Raw genomic sequence first — 21377 nt, forward strand, 5'->3', positions numbered from 1 at the left:
TGGGTAGATGAAAGCTTCAAGCAAGAGAAGGTGGCAGGCGTATTCTAGAGAGAGAAAGAGTGTATTTTAGAGAGAGAGAGAGAGGGGGTGTGTTGCAGGCGTCGAGGGTGGGGGAGGGAGGGAGAGAGTGAAGGGAAAGAGATGAATAAAATGAAATCGCGTGCATGTAGGTGTAAATTTTAGTTTGGTACGCGTCCTACGTGGCAGACTCGTATTGGTCGGTGTTAAAGTTGGATTCCCACCCGACCGGCTGAGAGCTTATCCCAATCTAATGATCAAGAGGAACTTGCTTGAGCTAGTCATTGATACGAAGATATCATGGAAATTGCCCCAAAAGACTTTCTTTTTTCTCTACCCACCCGGCGAGTCATTCTTCTACAGGATATCTCACAAATGACAAATCTTTATTTCTGATCGATGCTTTTCTTTTCTTTTTCTTTTTCTTTTTCTTTGTTAATACATGTGCCTTCCAAACTGAGCAAGAATGGGGGAGAGTATTTGTAGTTTCGTGCTAGAGAAATTGTCGTGGGTATTTGAACAAAAAGAAAAACTCTTTGGTGGAGGGCAGGATGAATTCGTTTCGTTTAATAGTGACCTAAATCTGGCAGAAGCATTTATCAACGAATGCAGGAGAAAACACAACGAGCATGAATTACTGACAGAGGCAAGGTGGCAATTAAGGGACATTGCTCACGAGGCTGAGGATGTGATGGACACATTGAAGTTCGAAGACCAGAGGAGGAGGAACTTGGTGTGGAAGATAATCCGTTTTGTTAGCTACCCAATGATGTGTCATGATGCAGCAAAGAAGATAGAGGGCTTCAACCATAAAATCAATCAAATCCGGAACCTTGTACAAAGTCACGAAGCGAAAGCTACTCCAGTTGCAGCGGTGGACCTTGCACTGGAAAGACATAGGAGGGTCGTCAACGAAAAAGACGTGGTAGGCTTTGCTATTGACTCTAAATTGGAGAAGCAGCTTATGGAAGGGGATTCAAAGCTTGGTGTCATTTCAATCATCGGCATGGGAGGGTCGGGTAAGACCACTCTTGCCTGGAAGATCTACAATACTCTTCTCGTCGAGGGGCACTTTGTTTGCGGTATATGGGTGCATGCATCTTACCAATTCAGAACCAAAGACTTGCTGCGGGAAATGTTAAGGTTTGCGATACGAGGGTCTTATGAATCCATTAATGGGGCACTCGAAGATACTCAGAGGAAAAAAACGAAGAGGTCGATGAAGGAAATCAGAGGTATGAGTGAAGACGAAGTGGAAGAGAATTTATCCAAATACTTGGAAGGAAAGAGGTACCTAGTAGTCATCGACAACATCTGGACAACCAATGGTTGGAATGAGCTAATTGCGGCTTTTCCTGATAACTCAAACGGAAGCAGAATATTGATCACCAGCCGTATAAAAAGGGTGGCTTCAGCTATAAGCCTTAGTACTCCCCACTTTCCCCCAATTCTCGATGAAGATGAAAGCTGGGAACTCTTTAGGAAGAAGGTACTCAGAAGAGAGAAATTTCTTCTCGAGTCAGAAGATTTGCGAAGAATCGTTAAAAGTTGCGAAGGCTTCCCACTTTCAATTGTGGAATTAGGGGGTCTTGCAGCAGTCGGTGAGATCATGACAAACCTAGCACTGTCCGAATATGGTGGCAATGTAAATTCCTATCTTTATAGTAAGACAAGTTGCAAGGACATACTGTCCTTGAGCTACACCCACCTGTCGCAGCACTTGAAATCATTGTTTTTGTACTTTGGAGTATACCCAGAAGAATTTGAGATCCCTGTAAGGCAATTGATCCAACTTTGGATAGCCGAGGGATTCATAGAGAATACTGGCTCTAGAAACAAAGAGGATGTTGCCAAAAACTACTTCGATGAGCTGTGTGATCAAAGCTTGATCCGAGTGGCAAGCAGGAGGACATATCGAGGAGCAAAGACATGTCGTATTCATGCTCTTCTACGACACATCTCCATTTGCGAGGGCAAAGAAGAGAAGTTTCTTGAGGTACTTAGACACGTTAATCTTTTATCCGAGAACAAATCCCGTAGAATTTCCGTCCAATATTGTAGCACTCCTCGTTATATTTCTTCAAATCTCTTTTGTGCTACTCGTGCCCGCTCTTTGTTGTTTTTTCGCCAAAAGGAATTTGGCTTCGAGTCATCCAACAAAAACAAGCAGACCTACGGCGACCTTGATCCAAACCATTGGAAATGGGTCCACGAGAATTTCTGCTTGGTTCGGGTGCTTCATTTTGGTCAACTAAATATTTACTCCATTCCGTCAAATATAGAAGAGTTGATCTGTTTGAGGTACTTGAGAATAAAGTCTGATGTTCTCAAAGTAATTCCAGCTTCCATTTGCAATCTTAAGCACCTAGAAACCCTTGACCTGAAAGGTACTTTTCTGAATTGCTTGCCTATAGGGATATGGAATCTCAGAAATCTTAGAAATCTGTACATGTCTGGGCCAGTGAGTTTACCTAACCAATTGAACCCAGACGTCAAAGCTCTTTGGAAGCTCCAAGTCCTTTCGACTGTATCCCTTAACCCACAAAATGTGAGCCTCATTGTTCAATCTGAACTCTTAAGAAAAATAGGAATATGGTTTGCTTCGGACGACAGCAATTGCAGAGCCGTTGAGGTTTTGGCAGAGCTCCACGATTTACCTCATCTTCAAACATTGAAAGTCGTAAATTGCTCAGAAGGTCTCCGTCTTCACCGTCTTCCTCCCCGTCTTCCGACTTCATTTCCATCAACAATCACCAAGATCACCTTAAGACAAGTGTGCTTAAAAGGCCGCCGCGACATGAGTGTGCTGGGGAAGCTTCCCAATCTTTATATACTGAAACTACAGAGTTGCTTGATTTCTAGTAAGCTCACATTCTTTGCAGATTCGTTCCCTCGTCTTGAAGTTCTTAAATTGGAAAAATTGAAAATTAAGAGATGGAAGCAGAGGAGACGCGCAATGCCATGCCTCAGGCATTTGGTCATCAAACGTTGCACTAACTTGAACGTGCTCCCCTCGAGACTATGGAGTTCGAGTGCTATGCAAGATGTGGAGGTGTTATGGAGCAACTTGGAATTGGTAACCCTTCTTCAGGAATCGCAGAGGAATCTTGGGTTTAATCTGCACATCTGTCCACCTCCGGATGACGAGTTTTATCAAAGAAGGGCTGTATAACGGTGGCTTTACCCTGAGAGCTGGAGTTCAGGTACGCTTCATCTTTCTGTCAAATTTGAGTTCCAGTTAAATGTTCTTGCTTTTATCTTTTCCACAATTTTTAAAACATGATGACAGACAACTTCCGTGGAATTGGACAATGGTGTTCCTTTCAATTGCTGCTACAACTTTCTTCCCTGCAAGGGTTTGGAGGGGAAGAAAAGGCTATGGTTTCCTCCGAGTTGCTTTTCTTTTGATTATTGTGGAATGATTTGGTTTGAATCCGCTTGAATGTCCTCATTTTCCTACTCTTTATACTTTGTATCCCCAGCTTCCTACTTGTAGGGTCCATCACTTCGAATTTGGGATATTGTAACTTATGTTTGGGTTACTTTTAAATACAAATCTTGAACGACTTTGTAGGCTATTTTATCAAATTTATTCAAATTTTAAAAGTTGTTTTCAAAATACACTCTTAAGATTTGGTCTCATCATTATTTATCATTTTAGAATAATATAGATATTCACTGTTTTTAAATTTCTTTAAATTTTAAAATTATAAATATTTATTATTGGTTTTGGAAGCAATGTTTTGGATTTAAATACATATCTGATAAGATAAGAATTTGGCTTTACATTTTATTGAAAATCGTTTTAATATGAGAATAAACGGACGTATATTAAATCTTGTTCTTTTTAGTTTCATATAAAAAAAAATACATTGGTTAAAAAAATAAATGTAAGAAAGACCAACTTCATGCCCTATTTTGAACATATAAAATATCTAATTGAGTTATTAACTTATTATTATTATTTTTTAAATAATGAGATTTAGAGTCGGTTTGTATTGAGAGATATGATCTCTTACTATTATTCATAAATTTTAACTCATTAATTTTATTATTATTTATAAATTATTTCAACTAATCTAATCTCATCTATCAATTTAAATGGGACTTAATTTATAAATTTTATATTTTTAAATAAATCTTCTAAATATATAAACAAAATTTAAAAAAGCAGAAGCAATATCTGACCACATTTCCCACGCCGTACGTGTAACTCGTACGTGACAACCAACCAACCGCAATATCCTAAATATTTTTTAAAGGAAAAAGAGGCTGAAAATAAAATTATTCTAAAATTAATTAAGCGCTGTTTGGGAAGAGAGAGAGAGAGGGGGAAAAAACGACGAAGCAAAGGGGAAGAAGAGAAAAGACAATGGGCGAGGTATCAGAGACAACGATAACGATGACGACGCAACATCAGAAGAAGAGGAAGAAGAAGAAGGGACGCCCATCTCTTTTGGATCTCCAAAAACGCTCTCTCAAGCAGCAGCAGCAACAACAACAACAACAAATCCCTAACCCGATCAATTTAAGTCCTCACCCTGCCCGTCTCTCCACTCGTCGGAACTCTTACCCTGACCAACCGGAGTGGGTTTCCGGTTCTGGAGACGACGACGAACGCAAAGAGAAGAAGCACAAGCTCCTAAATGGTCTGAACCCCCATCCACATTACCCGACATTGTCGCAGAATTCCCTGTCGTTTAGCTCCAATCCATACGCCTCAGATTCTAATGCGAATGTTGAGGATACCGAGGCGGCCATCAAGAGGCGCAATTTCAGCCCCGTACCTTACGCATCTGATGCAATGGTGATGATCATCAATTTATATAACACAATTTTCCCTTATTTTTTAAAGTGAAGTTCTGAAAACGTTTTGAAGAACCAAAAGGCATATATAGTGTGTTCCTGCTGCGGTTGCGTTTTGAAAAGTAATTCGAGTCGCTTGGGATTCCGCGCGCAATTTCATAGCTTTTTTGTTGGTGGGTTCGTTTGATCAACGAGTGGATAGACACCTTTGACTCGGTCTAAGTTTGTAATATTCGTTAATTTTTATTGAAATCTGGGTGGGCTCTCAATTTTCTCTTTATTATTATTATTATTTCCTAATTTACATCTTGCATCTATTTATTTATCCGTTTCTTGCTTCTGTATTCTTATCGTCTGTATTAATACGCAGAAAGACACGCCCTCGTGTCTGTAAAAGCTTCAACTTGTCTTTTCCTAGATTATTTCCAGATCTTTTCTTTTTTCCACTTGTACTTCCTCGCGTTCCTCCTCCGCCCTTAATGCAACTTTCCATATGATTATTGTTTTCGGTTTCTATTAATGACCGAGTGCTAATGCAATTCCTTTTCTTTTAGTTTTTTTTTTTTTTTTGTCTGTATGTGGGTAATTTAACAGAGATATTGGACTAATTTTGCAGGGTGAAAAGCTTTTGAAAGCGACAAACACCATACATGGTATCGAACTATCAATCAATCGCAATTCTTTGCTGAAAAGCCTCTGTGGGGAATTTTTGTAGTGCTTGATTTTTTCTTTCTACATGTATTAATCGTATGGTATCATTTTATATGGGCAGCGTCGCAGGTGGAGTCCGGTCCCACGACACCTTTGCCGGACAAAAAGTTGTTGGTGTTCATCCTTGACAGGCTTCAAAAGTGTGTTTTGTTTTTTGCTCCGATTTTATATTCCTTTTTTTCTTGTTTGAGTTTGGAGTTTGATCGGTTTATTCCAACTCGTTCGCAGAAAGGACACTCATGGGGTATTCTCAGAGCCAGTGGATCCGGAAGAGGTGCATTTCTATGGTGATTCTCCATTTTCGTAGGATATTTGAATACCCATTTCTGATTTGTTAGAAATTTATTTCCCTCCAGCTTCCTGATTACCATGACATCATCGAGAATCCAATGGATTTTGGAACCGTGAGGAAGAAACTAGATGGGGGAGGTTATGCCAACTTGGAACTGTTTGAGGTTGGTTTTAGACTGCATTTCCTGCAGATTTGCGCGCACACAGACACACAATATGTTACATTTATATTTCTCTAACCAGAATTGCAAAAATATCGCCCTGTCTCTGAATTTTAATTTCATTTTGACAATAATACAGGTCATAGATTTTCTGCTAGTTATTTTATATTCTTGCCACTGTTTGTGCACGCTCACATGTACTTTAATGCCTTCACTCCTTGCTTTATTTTTTATAGTTATGAACTTGTCAGTGCTAGCAGCCGTTTTTCAATGAAGTTTGTTCGTTCTTATAGTAATTTCCATTGTGACCTGCAATTTCATGCAGTCAGCTCACTTCTTACAAATTTGTTGGTTTCTTTTGATTTTTTGCCTCGATCAAGTATTAAAATAGTCTTGATTTTCTCCGAACGAAAATAATTGTTTGAGCACATCGCTACTAAATGAAACAAGGGCTTAAAAAACAAGAGTGTTGGAATTGTTGCTTTGGTATTGGTATTTTCTATGAAGCAAATGGCAAAGGAAGTACCAAACAAACTGGATGGGGAGATTGGAAAAAAGCGGTTTCTTGATTAGTTGTCCATGGTTATCCCATCAAGGAAACACTTTCAGGGGTAAGTATTAAAATTCATATCAGGTTGCGTCATGCAGCTCTCCAGGGTAAAGGTAGATGAGAATCTCAGAAACCAGGACCTTGCGTTACAACTTACCAATCTAGAGTTAAATCTTTAGATAAATGTCATTGAATCTGTTCACGTGTATTTTTGTATTTTTCACAGGGAAATGATTTAAGCTAGTTACTGAATGGGGTCTGTGATGTGTACTTGAGTAGTTTTTGTGGATCGCATGCTCTATTTGTAGTATATGATTTGGGATCTCCTTCCTCGTAGTTAAAAATCTGGTCCACACCCCTTACCATACCAGAAAAAGGAAAAAAATAATATAGAATAATGAAATAGATTCACCTGTACAGGTACAGCCTAGTGGTCAAACATTGGAAGTTCCATTAGATTACGGTTCTAGCGTGTGGGGTCATGTATCCAGAGATTACTCCGGACCCTGCCTTCATAAGATTCCACGTTATAAACAAAGTACTAGATGTGTTTATGACTGTGGATATGTAAAAGTGGAAGCCATATGCGAACTTTGGTTGAATGATCTTTACCTATAACATTAATTCTTTACCAACGTTTATGGTTATGTAAGTTTCATTTCCATTGAATGGTGCAAATATACTTCATCTTGTTTTTCTTGAAGTTCCATTTGTCAGTGTTGACTTTGGTCTTCTCAGTGTTGATGGATCTGATTCATGTTAGGTAAATAAGCTCTCCAGTGATAGTTTTTAATACTCCATCAATAAGGAGAAAGAAATTTGATTCAACATGAGGCTGCTATGAGAACAAGAGGAATAGAACTCACAGGTGGGAAACATGAAGACAACGTAGCATTGTGTCATCATTAGTATATGCTAGATGCCTTACTGTCTGGAAAAAAGATAAATATAGAATGGAAATTGGATCAATATAGGAAATAGTCCATGCTCCAGTGAGTGCTATGGTGTCCTAAGAAAATGTGCTTGTACGGTTTGGGTTAAGGAGTCCAACATCTCTGATGAATGGTTCTTGCTGTTTTATGTCGCAGTTCGTTTATGTAGTTAGTATGTTATACTTGGGAATGATTATAAATGGATTTGGTCTTGGATCAGTTAACAAAGAGTTTGTGCATGAAATGCTATTATGCTCTTTTGTGATACATTTTGTTAAAAATGTGACAAAATGTCTTTTAATTTTACCTTGTACACTGGATTTTAGTTTCTTGTGATATTGGTTATGGTGAAGCTTTTTTTATTTTCCTCTAAGCTTGATTATAGCAAGGCCCTCTTTTATATCCTGACTTCCTGGTCAAGGAATCTAAAACTCTTCACTTTCTAATTTGTGCAGAAAGACGTGTTTCTGATATGTACAAATGCAATGCAGTATAATGCACCAGATACTATTTTTTTTAGACAGGTTCAGTCATCTCTGAACTTCAATTCTCATCTTTTTCCGGGGTTTTCTTTATTGAATAGCTGGAAATTTGCGTTTTTCTTAGGCACGGTCTATGCAAGAGTTGGCAAACAAGGATTTCGAAAATTTGAGGCAGGATAGTGATGATAATGAGCCACAACCCAAAGTTGTGAGGAGAGGCAGGCCTCCAGGAAAGAACCTGAGGAAGTCCCTTGACAGCTCTCCTTTCGATCATGTTTGTCCCGAGCCTGCCTTCGATGCAAGTCTTGCCTCTGAAGGAGGTAATGCAAGGGAGTCCAATGCTTACAATCTAAGAAAAGGACAGCCTTCATACAGGTTCCCACCTGCTGAGACAGTGCTCAGGGCTTCACATGGATCTCGTAACAGTGAAACTTGTACCAGTTGGTGGCCTGAATGGGAGAACGAATTTCCACGTAAGCTTTGAATTGAGTTTGTTGTATTGCTTTGTATATTCTGTATGTACTTTGTTAACCTCATTTGAAATTTCTAGCCTTTGCAACAACTGCTGAGCCATTTTCCTCTTGGTAAGCAGCTTCTGTTTTGAAGAGTGTTGTCAAGTATGGGAAGAAACAATTTGCAATAGATGAGAATAGGCGTGACACCTATAAGGATTTCTTGGACTCTGGTCATGGGCCATCTGTAATGGCCACCCTTGAAGGGAACTGGAAGCAACTAATGGCGGTGTGTATTCCTGTTTTTCTTCTCTCTCATGGTGTTCTCTTCTTCTTCTTCTTCTCCCTATCTCTCTCTTGATACTGGGGAAAAATGTGGTGATGCTGCTTCTATTAGAACGTAGGTACAATAATTTAATGTCTACTCTGAATGCAATTTATATCACCTATAATGAAATGTGATTGTCAAAAACCAGAAAATAATGTGCGTGAAGTTAGTTATGTTTCTTGGTTTGGATGATACGCTCTTATTTTCACCAATTTATTCTTGTGCAATATCTATGCTCTTGATATGATTTATGGTATTATCTACTTGTGACTCTTTTTTTTCTTTCAATGTAAATTTATATATCAGGTAGGTCTAAACTTGGAGCATGGTTATGCGAGAAGCCTAACTCAATTTGCTGCTGATCTTGGTCCAGTAGTTTGGAAGATTGCTTCGAAGAAAATTGAAAGAGTATTGCCATTTGGACTCAAGTTTGGTCCTGGATGGATAGGAGAAAATGAGGCATTAAAGCAGGAGCAATCTTCAGAGAGCTCAATATCAGATGATGGTAAAAGTAAGCTTCTATATCACATGAAATCCGAATCAAATATGGCTTTCAAAAATGGATTGTTGTTGCAAGCTCAAGAAGAAAGTACAGGATTTGATTCACAATGTGAGTTGATTTCACTGAACTGTAGTATCAGTGGGAAAAAATCCATGCCTCCTTTTCAGGTTCAGCCGAAATCGTTAGTTTGCTCAGATATGGATGGTTCTAATGGTGGGTTGGGATCTGGCTTTCCATCACAAATCAGGATGGTAAGTCTTTCCAGATTAACTGGAATGTCTTGTTCTGATGATACTTCATTGCCTTCTCAAGCACTCGGAACATATCCAGGTAACAACCCTACCATTTACCGAATGCCCAGAAATGATATTGAGTCAAATGAAGCCAGGTTCTCTGAAATTGCCAGAACAAATTCTGGAAATTTATTGGCCTTGGGCTCTGGTCTTAAGTCACATGGAACAGCAGAAATGATGCCCGGTGGTGAGGCATCTTGGGAGAGATTGTTAGTGCACCATTCATTTCCTCCTGATGTAAATGTGAGAATTCAGCAAACGAGTTCACCTAGTTCTATTGTCCAGATCGGTTCACCTCAGCAGCCGGATTTAGTGTTGCAGCTCTGAGGATATGCTGTTTTTTTCTTTTCTTTTTTGATTTTTCAATTTACATAGGATTGCAGTTCCTAGGAACATTGGGAAGTAAATTACCAGGGTGCCTCCACGAGGCGTTCTATTTTTCCTATTGATGAAGCTTTGTATAGATAAGTATATCCGATCTCAAAGTATCATATCGAGACAAGATTATATAAACAGTGGAATAATCCATTTAATGCACAATCGTCGATGGTATATAGACACGTAACGGATGGTTGCACTTTTCAATCAAAAACAAGTAATGAACTCCTTTTTATTCTCTTTCTCCATTCAGAGTAATCGTAGCAACACTCGTATCTATCAACATGGGATGTCCTGTAAACACACAAACAGGCTAACTCTGATCCCTGTTTTTGTTCTTAATTTGATATGGATAACATAATTGATTTTTTTTGTAATTATTATTATCTGAGGTGAATTTTCTTCTCTTTGTAATTATAATGCTATGACTATTAGTTCCTTTATATTTCTTTGTTGTCACTACAAAGAGTGCGTTGATTTTAAACGATAAAGAGAAATATTACATACAGTTGTAGAGTGCGTAAATATCGTATAATCATTTTTGTAAGAGAGTAGAGTTTATTATTAAAAAATTAATTTATTTTTATATAAATTTTATATTTATTTTTTTTTTAAAGAGATTAAATTGCGTTAAAAATTGTAAATATCATTTTCCAACCATAAATATAGTGGATGAAGGAGCAGGGCTTGTTCGAGCGACCCTGATTTCTTCAAATTATGCCCCTGGCATGCCGACTTCTTTTTGTTTGAAATGGATCAAATTCTCTACATGATCAAATCAAAGTCTCAACTTTCATTAAGACTCGGTATTTATATTTTTTTTTTTATGTTACTATTTAGGGAAAAAAAAAAAAAGCAATTGATAATCCTCCTTTAAAAAAACAGTACTAGGAAAAGTTAAAACCTACCCGGCCCCACCCCCTATCCAATACAACTGACAACTGTTATGACTTTTAAAACTCGTCTCCAAACCTTCATGAACTGGAAAACGAAAACATTTGAGAAAAAATCAAATAAATAGAGGCAATTGTTGTCGGGGGGGGGGGGCCAGTTCAAACCTCGAATTGATTCATCTTTACCAAGCCATTCTTCCATATCCGTGCGACTCAGTACTCAGTAGACCCAAACCACTTTTGGGTCAACAACTTCAATCTCTCATCTCTAACCTCGCAAAACTTCTGGGCCCATCCTTTGGGCTCTATCGGTTCAAACCCTAAACCGGGTGTCCTATCCTTCGATTTCGGGTTGACTGCTTGCATCCAGTCCACGACATATGCGGAGACTCGCCGCCGGAACTTGGTTCGAAATTCGGACCACGCTTGATACTTGTAATGGTTGACCACTGCGTCCTCCATGCTCATTGTCTTTGACCTGAACCCCTCCTTCAACTGAAAATGGTGTATCACGTTCAGCAATGACGGATCCATTGCATCCAACAGCACCATGGACTTGTGCCGCTGCTCAATTTTCCGACGACACGTGTACCCCTGTGTTACACCCTCCGCTGGATGCGAAGTCTGATTCGACGGTCCAAACTCGTTGCACCTCATAACGACTTGGCCGATCCTACGGTGTGATGCGGGCAGCATTAATGACGAAGACGACGGCGTTTTCTGTGGGGTCCTCGACAGAAGTGAGGTAAGCATGTCATTGGAAGGTTTCTTAAATTGATCCCACGAGGGACTAAAAACGAATTCATCGACATCAACGTACAGCATCCAAGTGCACGAATCCTTAGCGTAGACCGCACCGTGTGAGAACCCAGCCTCCTGGGTCTTGGGCCAAATCCAAAACAGCGTCGTTACGTTGTAACCGTCTTGATTGAGCTCCTCAACGACGCGTTCAAGATCGTCGTCGCTGTCGTTGTTGTAGAGGATGAACTTTTGGACGCCGATCATGGAGTGGTACACGACCCACTCTTTCAAGAACTTAGCCACGTTGTGAACCATGGTGCATGCACACAATATTGACCTCGGTTCTTCTGGTCTCCCTATGACTAAGCTTCGTCGGGGCGTGTAGTACGCAACCGAAGGGACCACCAGATTTTCTGTCACGATTTCGAGGGAGATTTTTATTCGCTCGCTGTCCGCGCCAGAAATAACTCCCATTAGATTCGGGTGAGGACACCTGAATACCTCTTGGATGGAGCTCGTAACTGCGGTTTTGACAAAGCTTGTAGTTCCGTCGCCGAACAAGCACAGGAACTCCTGGGGAGACCGGTTGAGTCCCTGGCGGTGGTTCACCCCCTTCACGAACAGAATGACGTCGTCCTCCGTTGAGAAAGACTCGTACGCCATGAACGTCCACCTTATAAGCTCTGGCATCGGTTTCGTTACTGGAGATTCGTTCTCCGACTGTTTTATGAGAATCGGCTGTAAGAACGGACGGAGACGACGAACGCTGTCCGGCATAACGCACTTGAACGTGGTCCGATTCGTGAACGCCAACACCCCGGAGAAGGTCGCAGTCGACGTGGCGTTATTTTGGAATATACACCGGTACTCCTCGCCGAGACCGGGAGAGAGGGGAGTCTCTGGCGGAACGATCACTAGGACCTCCCACGCCGGCAAGAGAACCGAGAGGGTGGCGATAGAATCCCATATAGAGGACACGTGGCGAGTCCGGGGGCGGCTGAGTTCTTGAGCATCACGGTCATGATGATTCTCTTGGACCGCATAGTTGAGACTATTCGGGTTAATCTTTGATCGAACAGTGAGATTGGACGTCGAGTACCGAACTGTTGCCACCGAGATTGCCTTGCGAGAGAGACGAACAGAAAAGAAAGCGAAGAGAACGATCGCAAGAAAACAGGAAAGAAGGGCCTTACGGACCCTCGGGCGCATGCTTTCTTGGAGGTAGAGCTACAAATTCCCAACGGAACTGGAATTCCTATTAAATGTACAGGGTAGGAATTTCCTGAAAGGAAACATAAGGATCATTCATACTCGCTTAATCTGCAGGATTGATCTCTGCATGAGACTATATTTGCATGAAATGGAAAAGGGTTTTGGTTCACCTTCCCCAAGTTCGCAGAGCTTCCATTGAAGAGGGAGGAGGTGTATCTTAATGGAGGTCCTACCCGCAGGGGATCGATCGAGAAGGATTGTGAAGTTCCGATTGCGTCACAGGCAGCTCTGCTTGTTTGTTGTGACGGCCTTTTATTTTTGGGATGTTCCCGGAATTGGAATAACATATGTTTTAATATTACACTACTAATCACGACTTCTTAACTAGATTTAAAAAAAAAAAAAACAAATCCTTAATTTAAGCTAATTATGACTTTTTCTTAAATATATTAGGAATAAAATTACACTTTAGGTTAAAAATTTATTGTTTAAGAAAAGAAAAATAAATCATTGTTATGGAAAGAAATATCAAATATGAATTGGTACATGATGTTACCATATATATATACTTGGATTACAATTAAATATTTGGCCATATTCTTTGGCCAAAATGGGTAGTAAATTGGTATATCCGAGAGAGTATGCTTTAAGGCTCACCTTTTGCAAAGTATGACTATAAAGCTAGCATCGTCTAAACTAAGATATTAATCAAATATAATGCTAATAATTTACTGCATTTTGAAGTATTTTCAATTTTGAATTTATTGATTTAGAGTTTATCTCTTAAAATATAAGAATACAAATCAGTTAAAATTCATTAATTACATCAGCCTTTGTGGAGATAACAAATCAGAATGAAAAAACCATCTGTCAAGAATCAAGAATCAAGATGGTGAATTTATGAAAATAAATTATATTTATAGTTTTAAAATGAAACTATACACCATCTTTAAAAAAAAAAAAAACTTAAAATTCACGTAAAAAAATAGAAAAATTATTTAGGTTTTGTCCACAGCAAATGAATAAATAATTATAATAAATTATACGTATATAGAATAAGAGAAATGGTAGTTATAATTATGAGTGTGTAAACGTCGTACAATCATTTAAAAAATAAATAAATAAATACATGATCCACATGAAAAAAATAAACCTTTTAATAATAAAACTCACTCTTTTTTAAAATAACTACACAATCTTTACTATACAATTACATTTAGCATTATTCATGAAATAATGTAAGTTGGATGTAATTAGGATTAAAAATAAAAAAAAAAGGAAGGAATTAGAGCTGTTGACGCGTGGTAATTAAATCTGTATTCCTAATAAAGAAAGAATATGCTAGAACGTCTGGATTTTCTGCTATCAAATCAATGGGATTAGTGGCGTGAAATACACAGTAAAATACCGACGCCCGCCGGCGGGTCCATGTATGGCTTTAAATCTCAGGCTATAAAGTCATCTCGCACGTTAATATTAACATGTCTTGACTCTTGAGCAAAAGGTTGACGATTATTAAATTTAATTTCGTGCAATATCTATTAATTAATTTATGTAATATATATGTATATTTTATAATATTTTATAAAAAAATTGAGATCGCTTTTGTTGTCCCAAGATATATTCTCCTTCCAATGCACACAAAGTTGGCTCCAAATGAAAACTTCATTCCATTTTGATGACGAAAGGGATCATTGTATCCTTTGATTGTTTCCAAAGTTAACCTAACGTGAAGCTTTATCCGGTTCCCGATCGATTTAACCAAAAATTCCACATTTCCCTTAATTATATATGCTTATTTGTTATTATTAATTTCATCTTTAAGATCAATTTAATACCTTCTTCTAAATTCTCATAAAACGTCTAATCATGTTTGTAAGTGGATATATGATTAGAAAAATTATCCCTATCTGTCACTATTCACTATCCTACACCTTATAAAAATTATCTCCGTATCTTGTAAAAAAAAAATTATAAATTATAAATATGAAATGTGAAATTGAATAATGATTGATGTATAGAATTAATCATATTATTATTAATACACCATTTATATATGATATATCATGAGACTCAAAATAACAATAAAAAAAATCTAATACGTAACTTTGTTGACGATCGAGAGAGGCGTATAAAAAAGAAAGATAGACATAGGACCTCAGCCAATGGTCTCGATCTAGTATTGATTTGCTTATAATAATTAAGATATTATATCTATCAATAATTGAATTAATATATAGAATAAATTAGATGGGTGAAAAGTTCTGCATGCACAGCTAGCTGCTCCAATCCAATGGCCTTGGGCCGCGTACGACACATGAGGCCGGCCTGGGGCATCCATTTCATTTGCAAGCAAATTAGGCAGTCGTGCAAGACACGACTATAGATATAGATATATATCGACGTGGTAAGAATATTATTGGTCCGTATGTGCGTAGCCGGTAGTCTTCTAATAATACAAAAGCAAAACCTGCAATTAAATTATAAAGTTGTCAATTACTAACACCTCATAATTCCATCATGATACCTGTTGACTTATATAATTTTTTTCATCTTATTACTTTTTAATTTTTAATTTTAATCTAATTTTATTAATTTTTATTGATTTTAAGTTTTATTATTGTCATTTAAATTTTTTTAAAAAAAATCTAAATTTTAAAAGCTTATTATCTAAAGACTCTCAAATTTAAATGAAGATTTATTCGAATATAAGAATTGATCACCATACTATTTAGAAATAAAGATTTAAGTTAAATCTTTGAAGATGCTAGAAGAAGATTTTTAAATTTAAAAGGAAGAGACGTTGGCAAAGAGAAGTGATTTGAATCTACTCTAGCTATTGGCGTCTAACCACGAGGAGTGAAAGTTAAAAAAAAAAAAAGATATTCATTAAATTAAAAAAGAGGAGACGTGATGGACTTGGACTTGGACTTATTCTACCAAACTACACACTCTACTGACGGGAAGTGAACCTGGAAGCAGCGACGCCATCGAGAAGGAAAATTGAAGAAAACGTGGACCACGCTGCGGACTACTAGGAATATTTTTTTCAGTGTTCATTTTTTTTTCATTCTTTTCAAGAAAGTTATGATAAATTTATTGATGTTAAGTTTAATTTTTTAGTATAAACTAAATCTTCTTTATTTTAAAAAAATGATGTAATTTAGTTTTAAACTATACTTATTTTCTATGCTAATTTGAAGTAATTGTCTTATATGTTTGTCTGATTTACTGTAAACTTATTGTTTCTAATTGATTGGCCATTAATTAAATGATTTTGATCATGTGATTTGCTATCAAAAGAGGGAATCATAGGATACAACTTGGATATTGCAACATAAGTAAATATAGATATCGAAAGACTTATATGAATCTATGTAGTATTAAAATTGTTGGTCTTAATGTTTTATTGTTTCATTAATTTGCATACTCTTGTGTAAAATGATGATCAATAATAAATCCAACTGACTATCGAAATAGGCTTTTAGATGATTTTGAAGAATTTGCCAACAAAAAAAAAAAAAAAATAGTTAAATGAAAAAAAAAATTGTGAAGGATTATGTGAAATCGGTTCCTAGAATTTCTTTTTCTCATTAATTCAATCATTAAACAATAGCTTTCATTTCCTTCGAATATTTTATTTGAATTGATTTCATTTCAAATTGTAATTACAAAAATCTTAGTGACTTTTTTAAATAAAATCAAGATTAGTTTAATTTTAGTATTTGTCAAAAGTAAGTTACTAATTCATGAAAATGATATTTTTCTCATCACTTTACTATAAAATTACAATAATATACACTTATAATTTTGTATCGATCAATACCCCCGATGCGATGCCTCCACGTTGAATAATTCATTATCAAACGTATATATGCATGTTGATGTATTCTCTCTCTTTTTTTTTTTTTTTTTTTTGCAGACATAATATGGTATATAAATTAAAGAGCTTGTGACAGTTGATTAATTGTTGAGAACGTGTCTCATTGCTACACACCCTTGATCTCCTGCAACCAAAAAGTAAAAGGGCTTGGGGTTAAAGGGAAACCTTCTGATGTTTAAGTCGGTAATAGTATGAGTAGTTTAAGAGCCAAAATATTCCAGAGTTTTGTTAGTGTACCTAGCCCTTTTAAATAGAGAGTTTGTTTTCTTAGGATCACTCAGATTAACGACATCACCCATTATTTAAAATTTGAATCCTGATTCTTTTGGGCTATCTACTTGTTTTGAAAGAGTGAATATCTTAACGATTCCGGAATAAGTAGGCGGGCATTCCCTTTAACGAACTATCTTGAGCCTTATTGGGTCAGGGGGTATTTAGGCCTCAAGCGACTTGTTGGGCCTTTACAGCCTAGGCCTGGGGTGGCACCCCGCAAGCCCTTATGGTGGTAACATTTAAAAGGTTACACAATTATGCTGTTTTATAGCAGTTGGATAAGCTTATCTAATTTGTCAAGATCACTACACTTTGACTATTTTGAGAAGTATACATATTGATATAACGGTTGTGTTAAATAAATAAAAAAATTTATACAACTTTTTATTATTTATACAACTTTCAAATATCATATTTTTTTTTAATTTTTATTATATTTTTTTATTAAATATTTAATATATAAATAATGAATAGAAAAATTGAATTAGTCTAAAAAAAAATAAACTCAAAAAAAAATTTAAAAAAAATGTGATGGGTAGAGATTTGAGAGGTTCTCTCTTATGGAGTGTCAAGAAGATGGGCTCCTCGCAGTTGTATACAAAGCCCATGAGATTTTTCAACTCTGGGACCAACTACAATGAAACAGCCCAAAGCTTTTCTTTTTAATTTCTGCCAGAGGGCCCACAGGACACAAACAGAAGGCTCGGTATCGCTGCTAGTTAGTCGTTGTAGTTGAGAGCCAACGAATACCACATGGATTAGTTACTCAAACGTACTCGTCTTTATAGCACATAAGGGAGGAGCAACGATTGTCCCTTCGGGGACATCCGATAAAATTGGAACGATACAGAGAAGATTAGCATGGCCCCTGCGCAAGGATGACACGCACAAATCGAGAAATGGTCCAAATTTTTTTTCTCTCCTTTTTTCTGATTTGTCGATTCATTCTTGATTTTGAATCTGGGTAATTGGTAATTAATGATCGGAAACGTGCTATTTTTTTTTTTTTTTTGTTCAATTCACTTGGTTTTCTGTTATGTAAACATCTCGTGATGAAATTATAGTTTTGTTCTGTTCTCATGAAAATGTTTTTAGTTTTAGGGCTAGATTGGGGGAAACATTTGGTACGACGAATCCCACTTTAGTTTATCATGCTGCAAGAATTTGATGCAGTCAATTGATTATGTTGGCAGGGCATTGCAAATATTTTAAGAATCTGTAAAGAAAAAACTATTTGAGTACCAAACTGAGAAAAAAAAACTGGGTTTTCTTGATTCAACTAGGCAATAATCTGTTCCTTAGTTTGTTTAAAACTTTGAACGTAGATCTGCTCGTCCATGTTGATAATGTTACCTATGTTGACGAAGTTCTGGTGTGCCTAATTTCCTTATACCACCACTACAGATAAATCATGATGGTTCAAATATCGGAATGCAAACCATGTATTTCTTGGTTTAACATCCTGTTGATTGGGCAACTGTGGAAATGTTTCAGTGCTCTTTATGATTAATATATGTTATCTGATATTGGTCTTGCAGTTTATTTATCCGACAAAGAAGATATTATCCTTCCTGTATTCATTGTGGGGTCGTTGTCTTTTGCTTTTGTTTTTTTTGCATATCTGTTTTTATGTCATTTTTGTTTTTAGTAGAAACATCTTTAGTTATTCCATGTGATAAGAGGCGAATGTAAGGAGATGTAACTCCTGTAGACACTGAAAGGCTGGTGCCCAAGTGCACTGCATGGCCATTTCCTGCAGGCAATGAGATGTCGGGACGTGAAGTGAAGTGAAGTGACATGTTAAACTGTGTAACTGAACGACAAACAGGGAATGGTTTTGTGATTGTTTTCTGAGAAAATGCTAGCTACCATTGTTTACAAGTTAATTGTCTGAATTTTGACTTGATTTCTGGAGTTTAAAATCTCTAATTTGTAGAGCACTAATACCTTCCTTTCCTTCATTTTCCTTTACCTGCTGCCTTAGCTCTGTCTCTTCCTCTATCATCCTCCTTCTAAACTACTAAAATCTCTCCACTTTCCCCCTTCCATGCAAACTAGTAAACCGAGCCCAGAAGGCATCCAACAAGCTCTTGACATGGGAAGGCAGCCATCACCATTTATTGGTTTTCTTCTACTCTGTTTATTGCCTAAATAAGTTTCAAGGAGGATGCGAATACCTCACTACTATTTATTATTTTATTATTATTTTTTATCTACTTTTCACTACTATTCATTACCATTCAGTGATCAACCATGCGATTTTCCATCTTAAATATACTCAAGGTCAATCCATCCATGGCAATCTCTAGTTAGTCAGTGAGTCACATACCCAAAGATGCATATGCACGGGTGCTTACACTCCATTGAATAATTTGATAATTTCTGCTTGCTGCTACAGTGTCAAGTTGAGATAATTAGAGGTTTTTAATGCCTCCCTCGTTTGTCCTTTATCAAAGATCTTTGCAGTTTTTGGTGTCTTAATTATGAAAAAAGTTTCGATAATTCCATTTATCCTTTTAATAAGATTTGTTTATTAATGTGTTTAACACATTATTAATGTATAAATTTGTTACAATCAGGATTTATAATTTTATGTGTGCAAGTTTCACTCACATTATTGAATCTAAACCTTCATAAAAAATTTTTTTTTTTAACTATATAGACTCTACTTTAATTCAAAAAATAGTGATGTTTACACGCTCGAATACTATATATGGTGTTTTTCTTGTGTTGTGAATTCTCTAGCTTTGAAAAAAAAAAAAAAAAAAACCTATATGGCTTGCGCGTGTTTTGCTAGGGGAGTTCGTGTCCTGGTATTTCCAAGAAAGTGGGGCCATGCAATTGGGGCCCACATAAGAAGGTATTGGATCCCGGCCTCGCGGGTTTCATACCTTTTACCTTCTAATTACAGTCCAAAAGGAATAAAAGTGGTAACGGTTTTGACTATTGAGGTATCACCGAATCACCGCCATGGCCCCCGTACGTTACGTTTGGACAAGTTTGACTAACTCATAATTTCTTTTCACCTTTTTTTTTTTTTTACACTTTGATTGTAATTTGTTGTCTTGTCCCGCTCCCTTTTTTGTCCCTTTCGGCCTCAAGAAATGTTGTTTTTTAGTTGGGTGAATTATCCATAATTTCATGATCCGGCTTTCTTTTCTTTCTTTCTTTTTATCTTTTGGTCGGTTGGTGGGAAAAGAGATCAAAGTAAATAGTTAAAATAGTCTAATACTCAAAGAAAACCAAACATTTTTTTTTTAAGTTCTTTTTTCTTTTTAGTGTATTAGTGTCCTTAACCCTCGTATTCCCCAAGGTTAACTACTAAAAATAGACCTTTTTAATCCCCTTTATCCCACACATCTTTATGAATCTCACATGGACAATTAGGGGTTGTTTGGAAAATGGAATTGTTTCGTTTGGTTTCATCTCATATAATCTCATTTCCTTCTTAAATATCAATCAAATATAAAAATAAAATAAAAAAAAATCACAGATTATATGAGTTTAGATAAAAGTTAAAAGTTAAATAAAATATTGTTATAATATATTTTTTTAATATTATTTTTGTTTTAAGATTTTAAAAAATTGAATTGTTTATTTTCTTTTGTGTGAAAATTTAAAAAAATTGTAATGATTAGATGAAAATAGTTGTGAAAACAAACGAGGTCTTAATTTCAAATTTTTAACTTTTTCATCTACTCATTATAATTTTATTAAACTTTCAAACAAAACATAACATAAAAAGTAATTCAATTTTTTATTTTAAAATAAAAATAATATTAAGAAATTAATTTTAATAATATTTTAAATTTAACTTTTTTTTATTCAAATTTTTTTTCTCATTTTCCAAAATTTTAAAAATTATCATAACTCAAATTATTTCATTATTATTCGCAATTTCTCATTTCGTCTCGTTCCTAAGCATTCCCTTGGCCAAATCTTAAACTTGTCGCGACTGCACCCTAAAGCCAATAATATCATTAAGGTTAGGTAAGATCTTCTTTTCGCTTTACCACTTTGTATCTTGCATCCTCATTATCCTAATTTTATATTTTAAATAACTTTATATCTAAGTAAGTGGTCTATAATTATTTAAGCTATTTAAAACCCGTCACATCAATTTATACGATTAAGAATAAGAAAATTTAAAATATATAAAAACTTTGCTCTAAGCCACATTCGGAATTATTTTTAGTCACCACATGTATAAATTAAACACCTCAACCATATATTATAGTAAATTTTTTGCTTGGAATGAACGGGTGTAATGTACATTGATTATCTTGCAATTTTAAATGGTCTAAACTCTATTTGTAGTCCCTTTGATAAGTAGGGAATATAGATATATTGCCACCATAGAACTTCAGGTTGAGTTTATTTTTATTCATTTGACTAGTCCATTTATTAGTAAAAAAAATAAATAAATTTATCCCTTTAATTTGGTCCGAGATCTTTTATAAAAATATAATTT

The 21377-nt window shown here is 36.3% G+C and overlaps 3 protein-coding genes and 1 non-coding gene across 4 annotated transcripts; 3 read left to right on the forward strand and 1 right to left on the reverse strand.

Moving 5' to 3' along the window:
• Positions 1 to 291: 291 nt before the first annotated feature.
• LOC109011475 (disease resistance protein RPP13-like) lies at positions 292 to 3588 on the forward strand. The gene is made up of 2 exons (XM_018992702.2): positions 292 to 3221; positions 3308 to 3588. Exon 1 carries the CDS (start codon positions 485 to 487, stop codon positions 3188 to 3190), a length of 2706 nt encoding a protein of 901 aa, XP_018848247.2. The 5' UTR covers positions 292 to 484; the 3' UTR covers positions 3191 to 3221; positions 3308 to 3588.
• A 731-nt stretch (positions 3589 to 4319) lies between these two features.
• On the forward strand, positions 4320 to 9972 carry LOC109002947. The gene is made up of 9 exons (XM_018980881.2): positions 4320 to 4825; positions 5441 to 5477; positions 5597 to 5675; positions 5764 to 5809; positions 5892 to 5990; positions 7925 to 7993; positions 8076 to 8424; positions 8544 to 8692; positions 9038 to 9972. Exons 1-9 carry the CDS (start codon positions 4391 to 4393, stop codon positions 9851 to 9853), a joined length of 2079 nt encoding a protein of 692 aa, XP_018836426.1. The 5' UTR covers positions 4320 to 4390; the 3' UTR covers positions 9854 to 9972.
• A 976-nt stretch (positions 9973 to 10948) lies between these two features.
• LOC109011696 (glycosyltransferase family 92 protein Os08g0121900-like) lies at positions 10949 to 13042 on the reverse strand. Its single transcript, XM_035695555.1, has 2 exons — positions 12921 to 13042; positions 10949 to 12820 (listed from the first exon to the last, which is right to left on the reverse strand). The coding sequence occupies exon 2, from the start codon at positions 12745 to 12747 to the stop codon at positions 11011 to 11013; it is 1737 nt and encodes a 578-aa protein (XP_035551448.1). The 5' UTR covers positions 12748 to 12820; positions 12921 to 13042; the 3' UTR covers positions 10949 to 11010.
• A 4675-nt stretch (positions 13043 to 17717) lies between these two features.
• Positions 17718 to 17820, forward strand: LOC118343885. Its single transcript, XR_004797672.1, has one exon. It is a non-coding gene; the product is annotated as a U6 spliceosomal RNA (small nuclear RNA).
• Positions 17821 to 21377: the final 3557 nt, after the last annotated feature.

This window comes from Juglans regia, chromosome 11 (assembly GCF_001411555.2).
Source record: "Juglans regia cultivar Chandler chromosome 11, Walnut 2.0, whole genome shotgun sequence".
Classification (NCBI taxonomy): domain Eukaryota; kingdom Viridiplantae; phylum Streptophyta; class Magnoliopsida; order Fagales; family Juglandaceae; genus Juglans; species Juglans regia.